Source organism: Alligator sinensis, unplaced genomic scaffold (assembly GCF_000455745.1).
Source record: "Alligator sinensis unplaced genomic scaffold, ASM45574v1 scaffold899_1, whole genome shotgun sequence".
Classification (NCBI taxonomy): Eukaryota; Metazoa; Chordata; order Crocodylia; family Alligatoridae; genus Alligator; species Alligator sinensis.
The window spans coordinates 205061-228827 of record NW_005842614.1 but is presented as its reverse complement, the minus strand read 5'-3'; the positions used below and the strand labels follow the sequence as shown (position 1 = coordinate 228827).

General features: G+C 47.6%; 1 protein-coding gene across 1 annotated transcript in view; it reads left to right on the top strand.

Annotated features, from left to right (window-relative positions):
• Nucleotides 1–23767, top strand: part of ASTN1 (astrotactin 1) — a gene marked incomplete at its 5' end in the record, with an annotated part of 224136 nt that overhangs the window by 169171 nt on the left and 31198 nt on the right. Inside the window, 7 exons of the mRNA XM_025214997.1 lie at nt 1887–2024; nt 2868–3018; nt 11823–11989; nt 12885–13079; nt 14391–14518; nt 20441–20545; nt 21166–21354. Coding sequence (XP_025070782.1) covers nt 1887–2024; nt 2868–3018; nt 11823–11989; nt 12885–13079; nt 14391–14518; nt 20441–20545; nt 21166–21354 — 1073 coding nt within the window. The remainder of the gene's footprint in view (nt 1–1886; nt 2025–2867; nt 3019–11822; nt 11990–12884; nt 13080–14390; nt 14519–20440; nt 20546–21165; nt 21355–23767) is intronic.

Here is a 23767-nt window from a genome sequence, read left to right as displayed (position 1 = left end):
CTTTTATTATGGGAGAGATCTGTCCAGGGTGGCAGGAAAAACCTGCAGTGCCAGCATTCTCCTTTGTTCTGGAAATAAGCAGAATTGTTAACAGCAACATCCTATACCTGCTGTCTCTCCGAGGCAGAGCGTATGATTGTTCCTCTGGAACAGGATGATATGCCATCTCTGTAACTAGCTGAATGGCTCTTGGCTGGGACCCCTGACTGCTTCTGTGCAGTCATGTTGCCCTCTGCTGGGGAACATAGGAATTGCTAAACAGTAGGTTCCTACACCCCTGCTAAACAGTAGCACATTTTTACTCCAGGGTAGCGTTTTTGCCAGTGGTGGGCACCAGTTGCTTTTGAGTAAGAGCTCCTGTGATGTCTAATCTTAGGATATCGTGCCCCCATGAAGTGGTTCCTTCTGATATCTATCCGTGTAAGCATGGGTTAGGCCCTGAAGCAGGAGGAAGCTCTTGCAACAATAAATGTCTCCTTTATTTTGTACTGAATCCAAGTAGCATCTGGGTGCTTGGGGGTACGGGAAGAGGTGGAAGGAACAAAGAGACATGGTCCCGTGTGTACTGACATGCTCAATGTGTTGCTCACATGGGTCTGGTTTTTCTCATTCAGCATTTGCACCTGCCCACTGCTGCTCCCTTTTGTGTAGTCAGGGTGAATAGCTGGTCCTCCTGCAGCCCCTGTGCTCATATCCACCTAGGCTGGCTTTTATCTCACTGGCTCTAGGACACACTGAGCACAGAATGATTGAACTCCTTTGAAATGAGTGAATAAATAAAAGAATAATCTCTCGCTGTTCCCTTAAGCTCCCTGCCAGAACACTGATGGATTGGTTTATTTTGGGGCAGGGAGGCAGGGCTGCAGCTCCCCAGGCGCACAGATGGGGCATCTCTCCATTCATAGTATCTGACAAAAGTTATTGCCTACAGAAGTTCATGCCTCTGAACCATTTAGTCACTCAGGTGCCACCCTGCCCTACCTTCTGCCTGTGTGAAATACAATAGGAGCCCCTGTCAGGATCAGGCTTCACTTGGCACAGTTTAGACAGCTGGCCTTGAAAGCTTGCAATCTAACTAGCTACATGAAGAATTGTTTAACCCCATTTTGTAGATGAGGAACTCTTAGAGAGACTGAGACTGGGATTTCCAAAGGAAATAGTTACCTGCCTTCAATAGTATTTGGAGTCTTCCACTGACTTACTTAGAGATCCCAGCCTCAGTGACTCATACAGGGTGTCAGTCCTTGGGAGACCTGGCAGCTGAACCTGCATTACCAGAGTCCTAGTCTAGCACATTGATTACAATGCACCATTTGTGTTCTCCTGCTCCTGTTCCTTCTCAAACTTTCTTCCCCTTCCCCTTCCTCTCCCCCCTCCCCGCCTCTTGTAGTTTTTAGGTGCTACAAACTCCATAATAAAGCAAAGAGCCTGTACCCTTTCACAATGTACCTAGCCTGCCTTGGGAGATAGAAAGGAAGATCTAAGGGACAATGCATATGATGCATGCTCCAAAGATCTGGGTTCAATTTCCAGCTCAGCCACCAACTTTCTGGATCTTCTTGGGCATATCACTTCATCTGTCTTATTTCCAAGTTCCCTACCCAGGAAATGGAAGCACTCACCTACCATGTGAAGCCGTTGTGAGAGTAGATGCTTTATAACACTTTGGTAGATATCCAGGTTTTCCTTCCCATGCAGGTGCTGGGGTTAGAACTGTATCTGAAGCCTATCCAGCTGCTGCAATGGGCAGGCTTTAGCAGGAGTGTCAGTCAGTGTTTCCTGTCTTTGCATGCACTCACCTTCCTGCTCTGGTTGAATGTAGGAGGGAGTTGCTACACTTTTCTAGTCATTGGTTCTTACCCTGGTCTCTGTGTGCTGCTTGGCAGGTTCACCTACACCCTGGGGGAAGGGATGTGGCTGCCTCTGAGCAAGAGCTTTGTGATTCCACCTGCTGAGCTGGCCATCAACCCCTCTGCCAAATGCAAAACGGACATGACAGTGATGGAGGATGCGGTGGAGGTCAGGTGCGTATGTCCTTGAGCTGGAGGCAGCAGAAGCTAAGAGTGCCATAGTAATGTGGGGTGGAAGGTGGGGCTCAAATGGACAAGGCAGGATTTGGCACTGGAGGAACCATAGCATTGTTCTCCTCCAGTGCAGCTGCCTGTTCCATAAAGACATCCGGGATGTGGGCTGTGCCTTATAACTTATAGAAGTTGATGAGAGTTTCTCCACTTTTCTCAGGGGACTTTGCATAAGGGCTGTATTGTGTACGTCAGACCACCTTTTACATGCATGTTTCTTGGAGAGAGTTTAGTACCTTATTCAGATCGTGGTCTCCAGTGCCATGTTTGCTTACACACTAGAGCTAACCTTCCAAAGATCATTTTTTTGTTCCCTATTGGTTTTCATATTCTTCCAAATCTACCCCTTGGGTCTGTCTTGATTGTCAGCTCATAGGGGTTAAAGCTAGTCAGCTTAATAGGGTTTTTTTACAGTCTAGACTACAAGGGACTGAAACTTCTTGGGGTCGTGTTTCAACAGCATTGAGTATTGCACTTGCAACTGCAAGCAATTGCACTTACAGTAATTTCTGTAATATGCATTATATATATATGTGCCAGCAAATAGCAGAGGGGCCAGTTGCATATTGGGAGTGTAGCAGTCAAATTGGCACTTGCCATCAGTGTATTTTTGTACCAAAAATGGCCACGCAGCTGTGTATCACAGAAGGTGCAAATGTGTGCTATTGTATGTGTGAATGTGGCTTGTGGTGTCTGTACTCATTAGCACTTTATAACGAGTGGAATGAAACATACTATGTTCAAGGGCCCAGGTTCCTTAATATGTAGCTTTTCCTCTTCTTGCAGGGAAGAACTGATGACCTCCTCCTCCTTTGATAGCCTGGAGGTTCTCCTGGATTCATTCGGACCAGTTCGGGATTGCTCCAAGGACAATGGTGGCTGCAGCAAGAATTTCCGATGCATCTCAGACCGCAAATTGGACTCCACCGGTTGTGTGGTGCGTGTGTCCTATTCAGAAGCCAGTGCTTGTTTTGTTTGTCTTTTATGCGATAAGACAAGTAAGGGAAATTGCCAGAATACTTTGCAGAGAGGAGGGGAATGAAACCAAATCAATCCAGGACTTTACACGGTACTGTTTTGCGGAGGGTTCTGAATAAGCAGACAAAGAGCCTGCATTACAGCTTTACTTCAGCTCTCCCAGCAGCATCTGACTCATACATCAGGTGCTTTTCCCTACTTCTTACAGTTTTCTAGGAGTCAGTACCAGGGGAGGTCTGAATCAGGCATTCTGCTAACACGATCATATTAACTAATTTAAAGCTGTCTGGGGAGTACTGCCCCCTTCTAACTGCAGATATTTTTATACCTCAAAACAGGACAGTATAGATAGAAATGTCAGCCTGTTTCTAAGTCTTGGAACTTGGTTGGCTTCTTCATTTGCCTTGAGTCTAAGTTCAGAGCTGATGGAGGACCTGCTGGTAACCATCAATTTAATGCAGGGGTCGGCAACCCCTGGCACATGTGCCAGAACATGGCACTTTAAGCCATTTTTCTTGGCACGCCACAGTTGGTCCCAGCGCTGGGTAGGCTGCTGCTGCCCACCATAAAACCTGGTCAGAGCCTGGGCTGTTCGCAGGTGGCAAGCAGCCCCGGCTTCAACGTGGGCATCAGGGTCCTGCCCAAAGCCTGCGCTGCTTGCAGCAGGCAGCCACAGGGCTGTAAGCAGCTGCACTAGGGTCCAGAGCCCCAGCCCAGCTCATTGCCGGTGGTGGCTGCACACATGCCTCAGGGAGCACAGTGGGGAAGGGACTAGGACTGTGCTGCCACAACAAGCATTGGCCCCTTGAGGATTCCTGCCATCTTCCCCATCATGGTACCATCTTTCATGTTGAGGTTGCGGGTTTTTTTGACATTTGGCCCCAGAACATTGCCAACCTTGATTTAATAGCTGTTGGAGATGGTCCCTTGCTCAGTAGCACTGGCCTTGGGGGAATGGCTGTTGGGAGAATATATCACCAATCAACAGAGCTTGTAGAAAAGTGACTGGTTCCTATTGCAGTGCATGTTACATCAATTTAGACCATCTGAGTCAGTGTTTCCCAACCTAGTTCCCCGCTCCAGGGACACTAGCTTGGTGCAAGATGGGAAAGAAGAACAGTAGCTTCAGCAGTTGACCCTCAGGTCCTCTTGGCTGTGGACATGCTTCTGTTGCTACAGGTAAATCAGCAGGTAGCTCTTTGGAAGCCTTCCAGCTTTCTTCCCTGGTCCTTTGTCCAGCTGCAGAAGCAATACAGGAGAGCAGGAATAGGCTGCAGTCTGTTAACCCCATCTACCTTCTGTTCCTATAGTGCTGCTGGGTGTCCCTCATGAGAAACAGTTTGTAGTTTCTGAGCAAGTTAGGGCTTGGAAAGGCTGAGCGGTCATGCGAACGGGTGGAGGAGAGCTCAAGGAGACAGATGACAGTCAGGGGTAAATGGTTAGAAAAAAGAGAGAAAATGGACAAGGATAAATGCTAATGGCAGTTGTGGCAGGCATGGGAGAGACGCAGCATTGTGGGAGAGCGGTGTGTGTGTGTGTGTGTGTGTGTGTGTGTGTGTGTGTGTGTGTGTGTGTGTGTGTGGAAGGGCATTGCCACTACTCTGTTTCCATCATGCCATGAGGCTGTGGCAGAGAAAGTGTTGCAACCTCTGACTGAGGAGAGAGCAGTTCCATAGCAGAGAGATGCTTTTTTGATAGCCCATTATAGAGGTTCATGAGTGGCTCTCCTGTGTATGTTTCTGGTGGTCTTAGGTTGAGCATTGCAACCCTTCCGTAAGGAAGGAGATGGTAGCTGGAGTGGATACAAGGACTTTTGCCAGTATCTCCCCAGCTTGGGGATGATGGGTGATGATGTGAAGCCTCAGTGTCTGCCACACACCAGAAAAAAGGGTAGCGTTGGATGGATATTGTGATCCGTTCCACCAGGGTGTGGCTGAAGGGCCTTGCAGAAGCAAGAAATCAAAAGGATCTGGGAGATGGATCCATGTGTTGGCAGAATGTATTCTAGCCGGGGTAGTCCGTTACCTATTTGGGGGGTGGGGAGAGGTCGTGATGGAACTGGCAAGGGGGAAGCCTGTGCATCTCCACACATCCGTCCCCTTTCTCCATGATATGCCAATACTCTCATTGTTGCTGCATATACATAAGTCCTGTTGCTTGTAAACGGGCCTTGTTGTAGTGTTTCCAGAGTGGGGGAAATGTTTCCTGTCTGGCCTGCAGATGAAGCTTCCATCTCCCCCGTCCCTTTGCCATTTTACACACAGGTGCCCACAAACGGCAGCAGAAGCAATCTGTCTGCTGTGGAAGCAAGCTGTGAAGCTGTTAAGCATGTCTCATCGTTCACACCCTTCCCCAGTCACCTCTGCACCTGCTCAGCTCTGGGAAAAGCACTCTGCCAAAGACTGATGTATTAATGGGGTTGGGAAAGTGGAACACGCCTCACACCATGACCTCCAAAACTTCTGCCGAGGGGCTGCTGCTCCCAGCTGCACAGCTCTTCAGAGGCAGAAGCAATGCCAAGTGTAGGTGAGCAAGGAGACAGCAGCTGAAACCCAGCATCATAGTAGTCAGAAATGGAAACATCCTCAGAGGTCCCCTTGGGCTTCCTCCTCAGCCCCCACAGCTTCCCAGGGGCCATCCTACTTATGGTTTCCCAGCCCTTTTTCTTAAATCACTCTGGCAGCAGGCACTGCTGCCTCTTCTCCTGGGAGCCTGTTCCACCCCAGGGCCATCTCATGGCTAGGGAGTTCTTCCCTTGATTTTCTCATGGCATTTCCCTTGGCTGGACATCACCCCAAAATTGTAGTGTCAGCTTCTTGGCCTGCCCTCAGTGACAGCGTAGATTGGTGACACAGAAGGGGAATAGGTAGAGAATGAGGAAAAGGGGGAATTGGACTTAGGGGCAGGTGGAGATTCTTTGATCCATGACTGAAGCAGGATGCACCAAGGTGAGGCAGCATATCCAAAGGCACTCGCTGTGCTCTACAGTACACCCTGTCCTTTGAGTTTGGCTCTGCCTTGCTCACAGCAAGTGCCCATGCTTTTTAGCTAGTCCCGTTGGGACTCATGGTGGTATAATATTCCCCTATGTAACCACCTTTTGGATCTTGTTCTTCCACTGGTCCTCTTTGAGTTGTGTATCCTGGCATCATCGCATGTGCACTATCACAGCATGCTGCAGCAGGGCCCTTAGGGATGAGTGCAACCCCAACACAGCCTCTATGGCTAGCCAGCATCAAAGGAATAATAGGTTTGCAAAGAATGTCCTCTGGTGCCAGGATTCAAGACAGCCCATCACATTCAGCACAGGTAAAAACTGGTGTGGGTGAGTGTGTGTGTAGGGGGGGGAGTAGCCAGGGGCCCACTGAACCTGAGAGACATAAGGATGTATCATCCAGGATAAACAGATCCCCAAGTTACAGCAACTTTCTGGACCAGAGAAAGAGAAAGAAGCAGGAGAATACTAGTGGGCATGCTTTGTTTGCTTCATTCCTTGAGTGAAGTATCAGACTCCCAAAGCTCAACTGTAATGCTACTGAAGAGGCAGGGCTTGCTCCTGATACACTTGGACTCTCCTGGTGTTAATTGCTCCCACCTAATTAGCTTGTTGTTTATATATTTTCTCCTGAGGGCAGAAACACGTACCCATGAAAGGCAAAGACCTGTGAAAAAGATAATCTTCCTGTGCACGAAGCCAAACTTTACAGTGGAGCAGTGTGGCCCCTTTTAATGACTGCACTGTCTACTGAGTTAATTGCCCCAAGGTCAGGCATGAGAGTAAATGGAGCTGCTAGAGGAATAGTTGTTCTGTGGGGAATCAGAGAGGTGGCAAGCAGAGATTGGAGTGTTATCTACCAGTCTTTGGAGTCTAACTAGGAGAGCATACACTAGCAAGAGAGAGCCTCCAGGGAAGATGGGGCCATCTTCCTCAAGCACAGTCCTTTTCTCACAACAGAAAAGGCTACATAATGAATCCACATAGCAAAATTAATATATGAGTGTAAGCACATACTAGTGCACCCCTGTGTACTTTATCCACCAGCGAAGATGCTGTGCAATGGGTTTTATCACATGGTAGCAAGCAGAGTATGTACCTAGGCTCCCTAGAGGGTTTGCAACCTGCTTGCTAGCCTGCAAATGCTGACGTGTCTTGGGTGGCACTGGTTGTTGTGCTAGCTAGATTGGTTTAGCAGGGGTCTGCTAGCACATGCTGCAGCCATACCTCCATTTTTTCTTTGCCATCATACATGGAGAGATGGCTTCTTTGTTGCCTGTATGCTGTACATGGAAGTATGCTTACAAAGCTGACTTCATAGTTTCATAGTTGGTAGGGTCAGAAGGGACCTGAGCAGATCATCAAGTCCGACCCCTGCCGTGGCAGGACAGAGTACTGTGGTCAAACAACCCCTGCTAGGTGGTCATCCAGCCTCCTTTTAAAGACCCCCAGGGTAGGAGCCAGCACCACTTCCCTTGGAAGTTGGTTCCAGATCCTAGCCGCCCTGTCAGTGAAGTAGCGCCTCCTGATGTCTAGTCTGAATCTACCCTCTGCCAGCTTGTGACTGTTATTTCTTGTCACTCCTGGTAGCGCTCGGGGGAACAGGGACTCCCCCAATGCCTGCTGGTCCCTTCTGACTAGTTTGTAAACGGCCACTAGATCCCCCCTCAGCCTTCTCTTGTGGAGGCTGAACAGGTTCAGGTCCCTTAGCCTCTCCTCGTAGGGCCTGCCTTGCTGCTCCCTGATCATGCAAGTGGCCCTCCTCTGGACCCTCACAATGCTGTCCACATCCGTCCTGAAGCGCGGCGCCCAGAACTGGATGCAGTACTCCAACTGCGGACTGACCAGTGTTGCATAGAGGGGGAGGATCACCTCCTTGGACCTGCTCATGATGCATCTGTGGATGCATGATGAGGTGTGGTTGGCCTTCCTGACCGTGTCCCCACACTGTCGGCCCATGTTCATTTTGGCATCAATAGTAACTCCAAGATCCTTTTCTGCCTCTGCACTGATGAGAAGGGAGTTCCCCAGCCTGTAGGTATGCTGCTGGTCCTTCCTCCCCAGGTGCAGTACCTTGCACTTGTCAGTGTTGAAACCCATCCTGTTTTCATCTTCCCACCCCTGTAGCCTGTCCAGATCTGATTGCAGCCTATTCCTTCCTTCTAGCGTGCCCGCTTCTCCCCACGTCTTAGTGTCATCTGCAAATTTGAACAGGGTGCTTTTTACCCCCTTGTCCAAGTTGCTGAGGAAGATGCTGAACAGTGCGGGCCCGAGGACCAAGCCTTGGGGGGACCCCACTGCCCACATCCCTCCAGATTGAATAGAATCCGTCCACCACCACTCTCTGGGTGCAGCCCTCCAGCCAACTAGTGACCCATCTGACTGTGTAGGCATCGACACCACAGTCTCCTAGTTTTTCAATGAGAATGGTGTGAGAGACCATGTTGAAGGCTTTCCTAAAGTCCAGAAAGACTATATCCACCGCGACACCTGCATCCAGGGATTTGGTGACCTGGTCATAGAAGGCCACCAGGTTGGTCTGACACGACCTACCTCTAATGAACCCATATTGGTTGCCCCTAAGCATAATCTCCCCTGCTGGCCCCTCGCGTACATGCACCAGGATAATTTTCTCAAAAAGCTTCCCCAGGACCGAGGTAAGACTAACAAGCCTATAGTTTCCTGGGTCCTCCTTCCTCCCTTTTTTGAAAATGGGAACCACATTGGCCCTTTTCCAGTCCTCCGGCACATCGCCAGAGCACCATGAGTGCTCGTAAAGCCATGCCATGGGTCCCGCAATGACCTCTGCTAATTCCCTCAGCACGATGGGGTGGAGATCGTCAGGACCAGCTGATTTAAATACGTCCAGCTCCTCCAGAAGTTCCCTGACTAGGTCCTCACTGACCCTAGGCCTGGGTGCACCTCCCCTGAGGCCTACGGGGGTCCCAGTGGTGGGGAATGACCCAGTCCCTGCTCAGAAAAATGGAGGCAAAGAAATTGTTAAATAGGTTAGCTTTGCTGTCTGGTGTGACAACCAGATTTCTTAGCATGTCCTGCAGAGGCCCCATGTTGCTTGGTACCTACTTTTTACCCCCTATGTATTTAAAAAAGGACTTCTTGTCTTTGATCCGGGTAGCTAGTCCCAGTTTCATCTCCACCTTGGTGACCGTCCCCCTACAGTCCCGAGCAACCGGGGTATAGTCCTCCCTGGTGATGGCCCCTCCCTTCCAATGTGTGTACACCTCCTTTTTAGCTTGGAGACGTTTCCGGATGCTTTTGGTGAGCCACGGGGACCTTTGCGCCCTCTTACCCTCTTTGATCCATGTAGGGATTACCTCCCTTTGGGCTTAGAGGATCATCTCCTTCAGGAATGACCACTCTTCTTGGACTCCCAACTGCCCACCCCTCCGTGACCTCAGTGCCTCCCCCATTAATCTCCTTACTTCATTGAAATCCGCCCTCCTGAAGTCCAGGGCTGCTGCCTTGCTGCAGGCCTTTGCCATTTTGCGCTGGATGGTGAATTCCAACAGGCGATGATCGCTGTTGCCCAGGTGGTCAAGCACCCGCAGTCCCCCAACCAAGTCGTCACCTGTGGCCAGGACCAGATCCAACAAGGCCTCTCCCCTGGTGGGGCTGTGCACCTCCTGGGTTAGATGGAGGTCGTGTATCTCAGCTAGGAACCTAAGTGAGCGGTCAGACCTGACTGACTACTCTTCCCAGCAGGTGTCTGAAAAGTTTAGGTTGCCCATGATGACCACGTCCTTTGACCTAACTGCCTCCGTGAGCTGACTTAAGAATTCCCGGTTTAGCTCTTCCCCTTGGTTGGGTGGTCTGTAGTAGACCCCCACCGTTAAGTCCCTTTCCCCTCGACCTCCTTGTATTCTAACCCAGAGCACTTTGGTCTGCCCCTCCTCTGACCCAGTGCTGTTTGCTGAGGATGTGTATTGCTCTTTGGCATAGAACACCACACCCCCACCTTTCGTCCCTGTCCTATCTCTCCTGTACAGCCTGTAGCCCTTGATGTTCACCACCCAGTCATGCGTTGGGTCCCACCACGTTTCAGTGAGCCCCATTATGTCTGGGTTGGTGTTAGCTAGCTGGAGAGCAAGTTCCTCCTGCTTGTTCCCCATACTGTGAGCATTTGTGCAGAGGCATTTGAGGCCTCCTGAACATGCATGCACTGCCCCACTAATCCCAGTACTACCTGGGCCCCTGTTGCTTACCTGGGTATTTGTTCTGCTCGTCATCGGTCTAGGCTGGGCTGCTTTTGTGGGTGATGCTCGGTTTGGTAGTCCAAGGCTTCCTCCGCCCTCGTCTTCCCCTTCCCCCAACGAGCCTAGTTTAAAGCCTGCTGGAGAAGACTTGTGGCGGCCTCCATTCCTATGTTCTACCAACTTATTCAGTGAGCTTTATAAGCCTTTGCTGGGCCGTGGGATAAAGGGATGAGCTCTGAATGGTGGTCACCTAGAGCAAGAGGCAATGAAATGTGCCAGTTACGAAGTAGGTTTTAGAATGCCATACTGTGCCAGACAGGGACATGTAACTTCCTTGAACTGGATGAGTTTTAGAAGGAGTCAGTTCCTAGCCTCTTCACAGCAAATTAAAGCCAGTTAAAAACTCTTCCCTTTCCAACTCCCTCTGCAATGCCTCGTCAGCCACCTAGGAGTCAAATCAATCAGGAGTATGCATCTCCCCCACTGCTTGGTAGCACATCTGGCCAAACAGCTGGATAGCCACTGAGCAGGGGGAAAAGGATGCTGGGGGGATCCCCAGTAGTACCATTTGCCTGTTTGCCATCATCCAGAACATCTGGGTTTGCACTGCGAGGCAGCCTCGTAAACCGCCTAAAGTGCCATCACGTCCCCAGCGCTCCAGCTGGTGCGGGGGAAAAGGGGGTGGGGGCATAGGGGCTGGACTGGGAGGGAAGTCTAGCAAGCCCGCAGGGTGCCATTTGTTTTGGAAATTGCAGAATTAGTGTCAGCGAGCAATGTGCATCCTGTTGTGTGATCTTCAATCAGGGTGATAGGAAGAGAAAAACACATTTAAGTGGTACACCTGCTGCCAGCTTGCTGTTCCTTGGCCTCTGTGCCATGCTGGCCTGATATCAGAGAGAAGAGAGCAAAAAGGGGCAGGGGGCACTGCTGGGGAGGCTTCTTGTGCTTCTACCTTTTGCTTTGAGGAGTCTAGGAAGGTGGTTTCACATTTGAGGACATATGGGCTTGGTGTCACTGTAACCCCTGCTTCCCCCCTGTGCCTTGTAGTTCTGCTCAATGGCCAGTATGTGCAAGCTGTGATCCTGCTGGATGTGTCCACCTCCAGCCATCTAATTGTCCTGTATCCAGTTGCTTAAAGCACCTTGTGCTTGAGAGCAAGCACCCCCTGCCACTGCATTTTTGAAGCTGTACTTCCACACCAGGTTCTCCTGCTCCCCTGAGTCCTGCCCTGCAGAAACTAGTGCTGGGCTGCTACATAGCCATGCCATGCACCTCAGTCCTGATCCACCCCTCCCCTCACTACTCCTGTCCAAATATATGGAGTCTAATTGAATCTTTTGATGAAAATTGGCTCCATGCAATGCACAGATGGGAGATGCAAACAGGTTTGTTATTGTAAGGTTAGTGCCGCCTTCTTGAAATACTGCCAGTTTAGGTGGGAATATCCTGTGCAGAATTAAGTTGCTAGTTCCAGGCTGTCTTCATAGCTGAGCAAAAGGTTTTCAGTTCCTTTAGGCAGAGTCTTTGTCACACTGTTGCTTTTTGTCATGCCAGTGCCCAACAGGACTCAGCCCGATGAAGGATGGCACCGGTTGCTATGATCGACACATTGGGGTAGACTGTTCGGACGGCTTCAATGGCGGCTGTGAGCAGTTGTGTCTCCAGCAGATGGTGCCCCTGCCAGAAGACCCCACTCTGTACAATATCCTCATGTTCTGTGGGTGAGTGACACAGCTCGCTCCATCATCTGTCAGACAGGGACATGGTGAGGAATCCATGTGATCTTGGACCTGACATGCTCCAAAAGGAATTGTATGGCATTTGTCTTCAGACCCAGCAGGTCTGATTCTGCTAACAGTCTTATGATGCATTCCTCTGGACATCCAGCACTTCAAGTGTCACCCAGCTATATAGTTGTATACATATTCCAAGCTATCTGGAAGGGTGCACATGTGTGTTGGGTGGCTGGAGCTTACCTCTTCCTTAGACAGCTGTACACTGTGTGGCCAAGATCATGGATTATGGAGGAACACCAGAACACCCTGCCTCCTCCTTCTTTGCAGGCCATCACTGAGATTAGCAAGAGAACCCCTCCCACCCCCACCGGGGCAAGCTGTATTCTTTTCCTTGGGGAGAGCAAACAGGTATATGTTTATGAGCTTATGCTACCAGCTGTGAAATAAGATCATTCTTTCTACTTGAGATTTTCTGCACTGTAACTTATTGTAACCAAGTGCTACACAGTATGGCTCTGGGTTGCCTAGGAAGCTAGCTCTCCCCAACCCCATGGGACCATGGTTGGGAGGAAATTTGAACAAAACATAAATACTGGGTATAGTTTCCTAATGGTCAGAGGTCTTAATGAACAAGGCTGAATACAGGCGGCTGGAAAAGCACTAGTCTATTGATTACTTGCCACTGACAAAGCAGCTTTGTGGAAATAGGAGCTTTCTGTCTCTCATGCTTGTGGCTCCAGGGGCTGCATTGTTCCCTGGGGACTGCAGAGGAAGTCCCCTCTTTCCTTCCTGTGATGCCCTTCCTCTGCCACCCCTCTACTGAATGGATTGGCTTGGTCCCTCGTCCTAATGACTTGTTTTGGGTTTTCTCATCTGGCAGGTGCATAGAAGACTACAAACTTGGAGTGGATGGGCGATCGTGCCAGCTGATCTCGGAGTCCTGTCCAGAGGGGGGTGACTGTGGAGAGAGCCGAGAGCTGCCCATGAATCAGACTCTGTTTGGGGAAATATTTTATGGATACAACAACCACTCAAAGGAGGTGGCTCCTGGACAGGTGTTGAAAGGGACATTCAGGTGAATAGGGCACCCATGTCCCCTCCTTACACATGCCCTTCTGCTTTGCTGATCTGAGAACACTTAATGAATCTAGGAAGCTGTTCCAAGTCTCAGGAGCACAGTGTCATAATTCCCCAGGTGGAGTTGGGGTCGTAGGAGTAGTTATTAGACATTCAGAAGTCATTTTTATGTGATGGCTTTTGGACTGAAAGTGAATGCGGGTGTGTGAGGGGGGAGCAGTTCACAGTCCAACTGTCACAAACTCATTACTGTATTATGCTAGGGCTTTGCAGCAGTCTCAAAAGGAAGGTCGGATTAAAATAGACTTGGAGAGATTGACCATCCTTTTAAGTTGAGTGGCTGTGGTGGCAACACTGAGCTTCCAGTGACCATTCAGCAGTTGATCTATTCTGATAGCAGAGGGGTCTTTAATCTAGCAGATGAAGGCGTAATTGGATCCAATGGCTGGGAGAGAAAGCTATACAAATGCGTGCTAGAAATAAAGAGCAGGTTTATAATTATTGGAACAGCTTGCAGCTTGGTGGATGGTTTGTCACCTTGAGGTTTTAAATCAAGGGTAAGCATCTTTATGAAAGAGATGCTGTAGCATAACCAGAAAGGAAGGGCTTGGTGCAGAAATTGCTTGGTGGAGTCTTGGACTTGCTTTGCAGGAGTTCATACTAGATGAGTAGTGGTCCATCCTGGTCTAAAACCCTATGTCTCTGAGGACAGATCTCATTCTTCAGAACTCTGGATCTAGCCCCTGAATTTCAGACATACACACATCTGGAGTACTGTATCCAGTTTTGAGCCTCCTACTATAGAAAGGATGTGGACAAGTTGGAGAGAGTCCAATAGAGAGCCACAAAAATGGTTCAGGAGCTAGGCTCATGACTTACAAGGAGAGACTGGGGGAACTGGGCTTATTTAGTCTGCAGAAGAGAAGACTGAGGGGGGATTTGATAGCAGCCTTCAACTACCTGAGGGTGGTTCCTAAGAGGATGGAGCTGGACTGTTCTCAGTGGTGACAGATGACAGAACAAGGAGCAATGGTCTCAAGTTACAGCAAGGGAGGTTTAAGTTGGATATTAGGAAAAACTTTCTCATTAGGAGGGCTGTGAAGCACTGGAACAGGTTTCCTAGAGAGGTGCTGGAATATCTGTCCTTGGAGGTTTTTAAGGCCCAGCTTGACAAAGCCCTGGGTGGAATGATCTAGTTGGGGATGGTCCTGCTTTGAGAAGGGGGTTGGACTAGATGACTTCCTGAGGTCCCTTCCAACCCTCATTTTCAATTATTCAGTGACATGTGATAACTCTCTGGAATTTCCAGGCTGAACAACTTTGCCCGGGGCTTGGAGCAGCAGCTTCCAGATGGCCTGGTGGTGGCTACTGTCCCATTGGAGAACCAGTGCCAGGAGGAGTTGTCTGAGCCCACGCCTGATCCAGACTTCCTGACTGGTGAGTGATTCCAGCCATTCTGTTGGTCCTTACCTCCCATGCTTTGTTTTCGGAAGGCTGGGAAGAATTCTTGCTGCCCAGGTAACAAAGCAGAAGGGAAGGGGAAGGGTTTCACTGCCTGATTGCAGCTTTATCACTCTGTAAATGAAGGCAATCCTAATTGGTTTAAATGTCAGGTGATACCCAAGCTTAGGAGATCTCTATCCTGGATACCCCCATTCCTTGGTTAGGAGCCCTAGTTAAAGATGAGTGAAGTGTTGGCAAAAATGCCAACTCAGTAACATTTAAACATCACACACATGCCTCTCAATGTTATCTAATTGCTCACTTAATGGAAATATATTTTTAAAATTATTGCAACAATTTGTTTTGCTGCCTTTGCGCATTGAGATGTTTTGATGTTTGGTTTCATATAAGTTTTCACTTCAAAATTTCCTTTTAATTTTATTTTTGTAAAAATCCAAAAATATTTAAAGGTCTTTGAAGGTAAATTAAACATTTCAATTTGCAGTTGAATTAAATATTTCATTTCAGCCAGACAAGATTTTTTGAGGCTTTTCAATTATCAAATAACCAAAAAATATGTTCTCCCAATTCCAGTCCTTGTGTTGTTCCCTTTTCCTCTCTAACCTTTTGGGGGTTCATCAAACAATCATGGTGGACTAGAACCTTCCCCTGCCATCCAGCTGCCTGCTGTAGTGCTATACTCCTATACCTAGAAACTACTTGTTCTTAGTCATTACAGTAGTCTGATCTGAACCAGTGCTAAGCACTGTACAAACGTATAACAAGGGACATGCTTACTGCTCAAAAGTGTGTGAAGTCTAATAGAAAAATAAACATACTATGGAAGAGGAGACTAAGATAGAAAGAGGTTAAGGGACTTTTCACTGGTCATGGAGCATCTCAGTGGCAGAGCCAGGAAGAGAACCCGGGTCTTCTGTGTACCAGCCTACTTCCCAACAGAAAACTATCAATAGCGAAGTTGACAATCTAGCCTTATTTTCATTATCCTGTACATCAGCACCAGTGGTAAAGACTCTACAGGTTAAACGCTGGCCTCCTTAATGCCTCTCACAGCCTCTCCCCCATTGACCTGAAATACACTTTCCATTTCACCGTGCCCATCTCCAACATGCTCAGGCAGGTATAACAAAAGCTATGATGAGAAGTCCCCATAATTACACATGCAGATTTGTAATTGGATCTTAGTTAACAATTCTGTTGATGAGGCACAAAGCTGAAAAATAAGTCAGTTCATTCTCCCAGAGCTGTGCTGGCTCTTCCTGGCTGATAGTAGTTAAAAAACAGTAAAACCATATTTTTTTACTAAAGTAAGCAGATTCTGGTATTGCTCTGAATACACTTGGGGCAGAGCTGCTGAGTAAGAAGGGGCCATTTTTGCATAATCACTTTTCAGAGAACACTTTAAAGTAATCAAGAATAGCAAGCGCTGAAGGGAAAAGAATTTAAAGGCACAGGCACTTTTCCTTTTCTTCAACATCATTTGTTGTTGGTTGGGAGATGGGACTTTAGGTGCTATTTTGATCCTTAAGGCATCCCTTGACAGGGACAGCTTGTTACTTAATTTGTTTGCTAACCAGACTCTAGGTGCTATTGTCTCATTGTAGGTGAGGATGTCATAGGAAAAAAAACAGTTGCTGAGAAACACGTGGGCTAGAATGGTGTAGTCCTCTTTGTGAAATGCGTGTATTGACCAGTCCATCTTTCCTCCCTACCTTATGCTGGATGGAATGCCAGAATTAGTCAAAGGAGAATAATTGTAATGCCAGTCCTTAGCAGCGGTGTCTAAAGATTTAAGCCCCTATAGTAGTATAGCTAAGATAAATTCTTCTTTAGTTGAAGGGATGAAAGCTTTTCTTTCTGGAGCAACGTGTCTTAAGTTCTGGTACTGATCCCCCTTATGTGTGATGGTTCCAGTGCTGAACCATGTCATTTGGAAGTTCCCACCACTGGATTCTTTCCCGTTACGTGGATTAGCTTTTGTGACTCCTTTGTTTCTATGGATTTATGGCTTGCATGTTTGCCTCTCCCAGCACTAACCCCCTCCCTCACATCTTTATTTCTCTCTCTCTCTCTCTCTCTGCCTCTTTGCCTGCTTCTGCTCTTGCATTTGAATTTATCTTTTCTTATACACAGCTTTGAGCATGTGCTTTCACAGCAACTGATGGAGTGAGTTTCTGCCCATGAAAGCTTGTGCTATATCTATGTGTCTGTCTGTCTACCTACTTTGGTTACCCAGCTTTGGTTAGTTTATAAGGTGCATTTTCCCCCCTTACTTCTACCTGACTTCAGACTAAGACTTCTGTGTCTCCCTGCTCATGTTTGTCAAATTAGTCACCAGAACTAATGGTTGGACAAAGTGTCCCCCACTGTGATGTGACCTGTGTGTTGCCTGAGATTGAAGCTGGCTAGCAGCCTTTCTTAACTGCTAAGATGTGCAGCAGGCAGGGCATGGGTGTTTCTGAGAAATACCTAGCCATGATACTACCTTGGTCTTGCCCTACAGCAGTATCAGCTGTACATCTTGACCAGAAGCACCCATTGTTTTTCCATTCTGTGGTTCTTTACACAGCTCTGCTATCTCACCTCAGTTCTGCGCTTCAGTACCCCAGGTACTGTTGCTAGCAGATAGCTGCTGGGTATACCCTGCATGTTACATCATATTGTTATGGGGTTTTATACATTTATTTAATGTGATACACTCAGCTGTACATCAGATAATACCCTGAGACTCAGCAAGCTTATCCCCATAAGTGGTGTCTCAAATCCAAATGTTAATATGCTTTTATACGCTGCTACATTCCTGGCCCTGTTAATTGGTTCTTCTTTTCTGGATGGGACACCAATCAACATGATTACAATGCTTTAACATGCTTTGATTGCATTAGGAATATTGCGAGGCATTTGGAAGGTGCTAGGGATTGAGCTCTGCGTTATAGGTCTCACTCTGGAAGGAATGAACTATGGCTGGCTGGGACTTTCTGAACTGCTTAAGGACATTAGCTGCATAATTTGCAGGGAATTCAGGTGACTAAATCCCAGATTATATATCAACTACAGACAAATTACAAATAGCCAGTTGGATCACTTGGAAGATGATACCTTTCTAATGTATAAAGGGAAGAAGCAAATGGCAGTTTATGTGAAGTCTTTATTCCTAGGTATGGTTTTCTGCCTGCTTACTGGCAGCTGTTAAACAGGACTGCAAACACTTGTGTAATTGGCTACCAAGCATTCCAGCCATGACTGAATGAGAATTGCTAGTGTATGAAAATGGAGTCTCATATGTGTCAGCAAAGAGTCTGATCCCAGCAACAGGAACTGTGTTCTGCAGCTGCTTATAAACTGGAGATAGATCTTCAGTGTCGGGGAAAAAAATCCTTTTTGAACCTCTTACATGACTGCCTCCAAAGGTGCCATCAGTTACCTGCATCAGAGTTGGCATATAACAACAGACCTTGTCATTGGCCATTAACAAAAAGGATACCGGATAATGTTTTTTTTCCCCTTTAGGACAGCCACAGCAGTCAACTTCTTGCCACCACAAATTACTAATATCTGTGGTATAAATGGCATAACCTTCCTTATCACCAGCCATTGGCTGTGATCATTCCTAGCTGTTCCCTAGGTCTCTGATTCACCTGTCCTCTTTGAACCCATCGCTCAGCTTTGCTTCCTGTTGAAAATGGTCACTGAAGTGACTTGCAACTTCTGCCCAGCTCACAGCAGTGGAGATGTCAAAACATGTACAGACACTTCTAAAAGCACTCTGTCCATGTTTGACTTGCACACACAGACTGTGTTTTGCCATAACCATCCAGGACAGTCACTGGGAAGTACTGCACTTTTCCTTCTCTGTGTTTTATAGCACACATTCTCAACACAGTAGCCATAGCCATTAACATGCATGTTTAACAGAGTATTTAATAAATTTATTCTTAAAGAATTTCTATATGCTGTCTTTGCATTTCTTATGGGTAGGACTTCAGGAGCCAGTGTTGGGGTAATTCCTTATCTTTTAAACAGAGATATTGGGTAGTCAAGGGGCAAGACAACAGACTGGGGTTTTTCACTGGAGCAGAGCACTCATAAAGACTGTTGCCTACAATGGTTGTTCCAGATGCTTAGAGAAGAGGAGCCCATGCTATTAGAGGCTAGGCTCAAATCCATGCCTTCTCCTTTCCCCTGTATGTGATACTTGTCAGACAGGACGGGGGGGTCCCACTGGGCTCGCTATTGGCCGTGTCCACTCCCTCTAGCATGGAACAAGGGCCTGCAGCTTCCCATGATGTGGAATGAAGGCAGTGCACATGGAAATGCCCAGCTTGCCGTGCTTGGAGGATGGTTCATTAAAGAATCTAATTAGCAGAGTAATTAATACACAAGGGCATGCCTTTGGGACTGGCCTTCTGGGAAAAAAGGGCTTGTTATCTTCAGAAGTAGTGCCCAGGATGGAGAGAGGAAACAAACCCAAACAAACTCCTTTTAAAGTTGTGATTTTAATTACTGAAGAGTTGCTGACCCTCAAACCGTCTTTGAATAATTAGACTCTTCCTTCCTCCCATGGTTATTTCCTCCAGTTCATTTCTGCCCAGCCTGGCTCATTTTGTTGCCTCAAGCAAGATTTAATTGGGCAGCTTGTTAAACAGAACTTCCAGCCGGCATGCCCTCTCAGTGCAACACTGTCCTTTTGTAGTGAATCAGGCATGGGTAGCCATTTGCTACCTGGGGCATTAGCAATCCTCTCTGTGCTGAGCATGGGGTTTGGCATGTCTGTCAAGCAAGGAGCAGTTCACTGGGAACAGTAGTAATGATAATGCCTTATGGTTACAAAGCTCACCAGTGGGTGGAGAATTAGATCTAAGGCACTGGCTGGGGATTTGGGAGATACAGGTTCATATCCTGGCCCTGAAGTCTGCCTTTGACAAGTCTATTCATTCTTCTCTTTCATCTTCAGCTCTTGGTTTATGAAATTGGCACAGTTCTCCTTTCCTTGTACACTCATTTGGACTGACGATGTCTTACACAGTAGGTTTAATATTTATCTTACACAGCAGCACCTACTGCTAGGAGACTTCTCAAATGGGGCTTCTAGGGCCAGATATATGGCAATAGTAATAAGGCATCTTTAATTCAGAACAATTCCAAAACACTTCTCAAACTCAGGCTGAACCCTGAGATCCAAGCCATCCTTTGATGGTGCAAGAAAATGTAGAGGTCATTGATTGCTTCATCCCTTAGCAACGCACATCTGGTAGAAGAAAACCCACACTTTCTTTGTTGCGGTTAGCTAAGAGATCTGCACTGGAGGCTGCAGCAATGACACACCTTCACTAATGAGCACATCCAGTTTCTAGGCTGTCTCAAATTGGATGTGCTGAGCAGAATGCTGCTTTTTAAAATGCAAGAAACCACAGGGGCAGATAGGATCACAACTACAACACATCTTGTCTCCAATAGTGACCAGCACCAGCTATTTCAAAGGAAGGTTCAATACGCCCCATTGTATATAATTATGGAACACCTTGCTCATAGGGGTGATTTTTTCCTAACTTCTCTAATCTCATGTTTGGCTTGTGCTCTTTAAAAGGAAAGTACATGGGAATTCCCAGAGGGTCCTGGCATTGACCACTGAAGATGATGGAAGAGCTCTTACTGAGTTCATAGGGGCAGAGTTAGGCTAACACTTAGGGTTTTTGGAAGCTCCCACTTGCCATTTCTTAAAGCAGCCCTCTCATGCCAGATATGTGTGTTGGGAATGATCTTGGGCTCTATCCCTGAACCTCTTTACTTTCTTGGGTACATCTCCTTTAACAGCCAGACATAATGCACTGCATGGTAGCTGGCAGACTCTCTGCCCTTCCCATGCTGAGGGCATTTGTGTCCTGTCTCCTTCAGGGATGGTGAATTTCAGCGAGGTGTCTGGATACCCTTTGCTGCAACACTGGAAGGTTCGCTCGGTCATGTACCACATCCGCCTCAACCAGCTGACCATCTCTCAGTGTAAGTATGCTGGGACAGAGGCTGGCTGGTAAATAGCCTTATGAATTATTTGGATGAATTGAGGGCTATGGCCATTAGGGCTATGTGACTCTTTGGGTGCTGATTCGATTTGGAGGAGATTCAACCCAATTCGGTGGCCAAATCGCTGAATCTGAATTGAATCAGGAGACCAATTAAAAGGTTTGAATCGATTCGAAGCTCTTCAAATTGATTTGGAAAAGATTCGGAGAGCTTTGGTGATTTGGGCAGTCCTGGCTCGCTGTAGCAGGGAGCTGGACCCGGACTCCATGCTGATAAGGAGGGGGCAGGGAAGTGGGGGGCTGGAGGAGGCGGGGAGGGGACCATGGGGGGACCCCTGCCAGTCCCCGACCCCTGCCCGCTCTCCCAGGCCTGCTATGGCTGCCCCACCCAGCCCCAGCTCCCGGCTCGTTAAAACAAAAGCCCCCACTCACTGCAGGGCAGTAAGACTAAAGAAAGGACCTGTGCAGAGTGCCCATGGTCTGAGGGATAGAGCAAGGGGCAGGGATGGGCAGGTTTGAAGGGGGCTCTGCCTCCACACTCTCTGAGACGTCACCAGTGCCTTCTGTTCATTGTTGCTTTGCTGTGTATGTCCTCTCCAGCTTTCAGCAATGCCCTCCATTCTCTGGATGGAGCCACTTCCCGAGGAGATTTTGTGGCCCTCCTGGACCATTTTGGTAATCACTACATCCAGGAGGCAGTCTATGGCTTTGAGGAGTCTTGCTCCATCTGGTATCCCAACAAGCAGGTCCAGCGACAGCTCTGGCTAGAATATGAAGACATCAGCAAAGGTAGGAATGAGTGACCAAGACCTGCCCGCTCCTGCAGGTCTCCACATGCAGGCAGAGGCAAGTAGTTTGGAGTCGAGCCTGAGGAGCTCCCTCCCAGACCAGCTTGTGCACTGCTGCATCAGAGGTGCATTTTGTTACCATTATCCTGCAGTGTCAGACCAAGTGAAAGGTGGGTTGTTTTCTCCTCTACATGCCCTGCTTGGATTCCTTTGGCCAGTTGCAGCTTGCTTTGGGATACAGGCAAACTGCCTGGTGCAGGGCATCCTTCGAAGTCAGTGGAATGCCTCATAGTAGGCACTGGATCAGGCCATTGACAAACAACATACCACAGTCTCTAGCAAGGTGTATTAATTCCACTAAGCCTTTTTGTCTGCTTTGGGACCTATTTGTTGCTTATCTTTTGTCTTTTAACCTAATCTAATTTAATCTCTTTGTCTCCTTCCACTTCTGCACTCTTACTTCTGGGTTTTGAGATTGGATTTTCCTTCCAGTGCAGTGATTTTATTCTCTCAGAACCTGAGCAATTTATTTTTTTTTAATTTCTAGAAACCACTTATGAAGTAGTCACTGTACAGGACATGCCAAGAAACAGAGAGCTAAGAGATGCACACATAGCTGCTTAGTTTTGCCTGGTTGAAGCTAGTTGGGTTGGTTAGAGAACTCATCATAGAGACTGAAATGGAGTTTAATTTTGCAAACTGATACTTTGTGCAAATATGAGGTGCTTTTGTACAGACAGGAAATTTCAAGTCCAAGATGTGGAGGAGCAAAGGCTAATGTGACATACCAAAGCACTATGTTCATGCAAGCAAGTACAGGATCTTTTGGCATATGAGTATGGGTATCCCTTAATGGCAGGATTTCAAAAGATTTGAGGCATGTAAGTGCCCAACTGCCACTGAAAGTCAGTGAGAGTTAGGTGCTGTCTTTCTGTTTGTGCCTGCGAAAATCTCCCTCCAGCCATCTCTTTCTTTCTCTTATATGCTGTCTCCCTCAGATATTTTTGTTCCTGCAGTAATAGAGGCAGTACTCTGTAAGCAGGACCAGCTGTGATATTGTGTGGGACTCCAGTAGCCCTGTTCTACTTCTGTATGACACTGGTCTTCTTGCGGCTGCTTGTCAGACTTCTCATTTGACTCTTTAGATGCAACAGGACTTCCCAGGCAACACTTCTGTGCTGAGGCGTCTGCTGTTGCTCAGTGGGGCTGCTGCTTTTTAGAGTCAGAATGCAAGGGAAAATCTTGAATTTGTCTCTCTGCTTTCAGAGGTGTAGAACAGGGATGATCAAGATAGGGCTTGCAGAGCCGTGTCGTCTGGTCTGTGGGGTTTCCCACAGATCCAGAAATTTGGCGGGGGTGAAGTGGTGGCAACATTGATTGCTGTGACTGGGAGCTGCAGCAGTTAGTGGTGCTGCTGTTCATCCTGCTGCCAATGTTCTGGCCCCACAGACTGGCCCCATGTGTTGGATCAGGCCTGTGAAGCTGTATGAGTTGGGCACCACGTGTGCAATTGATACATGGACTTTCATCTAATTTGGTTATAATGTAACAGTTTGTGGGCATGTTGCTGAAAACCATTTGGAACATGTACTTGCAAGAGATGAACTAGACAGCCCGACAGATAGAATTACACACCTTAGGGATCGAAACAAACTGTTGGCACTAAAATAAACTTACCAGAATGTGTGCTGACCTGGCTGGGTAGAAGTCAGGCTTGGGTGCCTCTCTTGTGTGACTTGTGGATTCATACAGACACTGAAATGGATTTTGCCCATCTTTCCTCCCATAGCATAAACCCACTGTGGTTCTGCCATGGGCAGCTTGAGTATAGCATGCTTTTTTGCTATTTTCTTCAGTTTTATTTTTCAGACTGGGCCTTTTTAGGTGTCTTGGATTCTCTCTCCTCTCCACAACAGTATTGCATGTCATTGTCACTCCAGTTCTGGCACCTGCCATTTTCACTTCTTAGCTATTTTGTTGGTGAATGCCAAGAGCTAATATTGATTGAAAAATTGCAACAGACAGACCATTCTCTGTAGCTGCTGCCTTCCCCCCTGTGCCTGCCAAGCTGCAATTCAAAGCTATCCCAAAGTGGTCCATTTTCAGCACAATGGGGAAGCTGGGAAATGGTCTTGTCTCCTTTTTTAGTTTAAACAGGCTTGGGGTTTTTTTTGTGCGTGTCTCAGAGCTAAGCCAGCACTATCCTATTTCTCTGCAAAATGTTTTAAAAGTAAGCTTCTTAGAGCATGGACAGAGGAAAACTGACTTGTTAACTGCATGCCAAAAATAAACAGTAGTTGCACAGATCATACTGTTGGTTCAGGGCTGAATTTCTGGAAAAACCTCTGGAAGCAAATGTATGATTGATATGGAATTGTTAAATTCTATCAGAACCTGTGGCCTTGTGCCAGAAG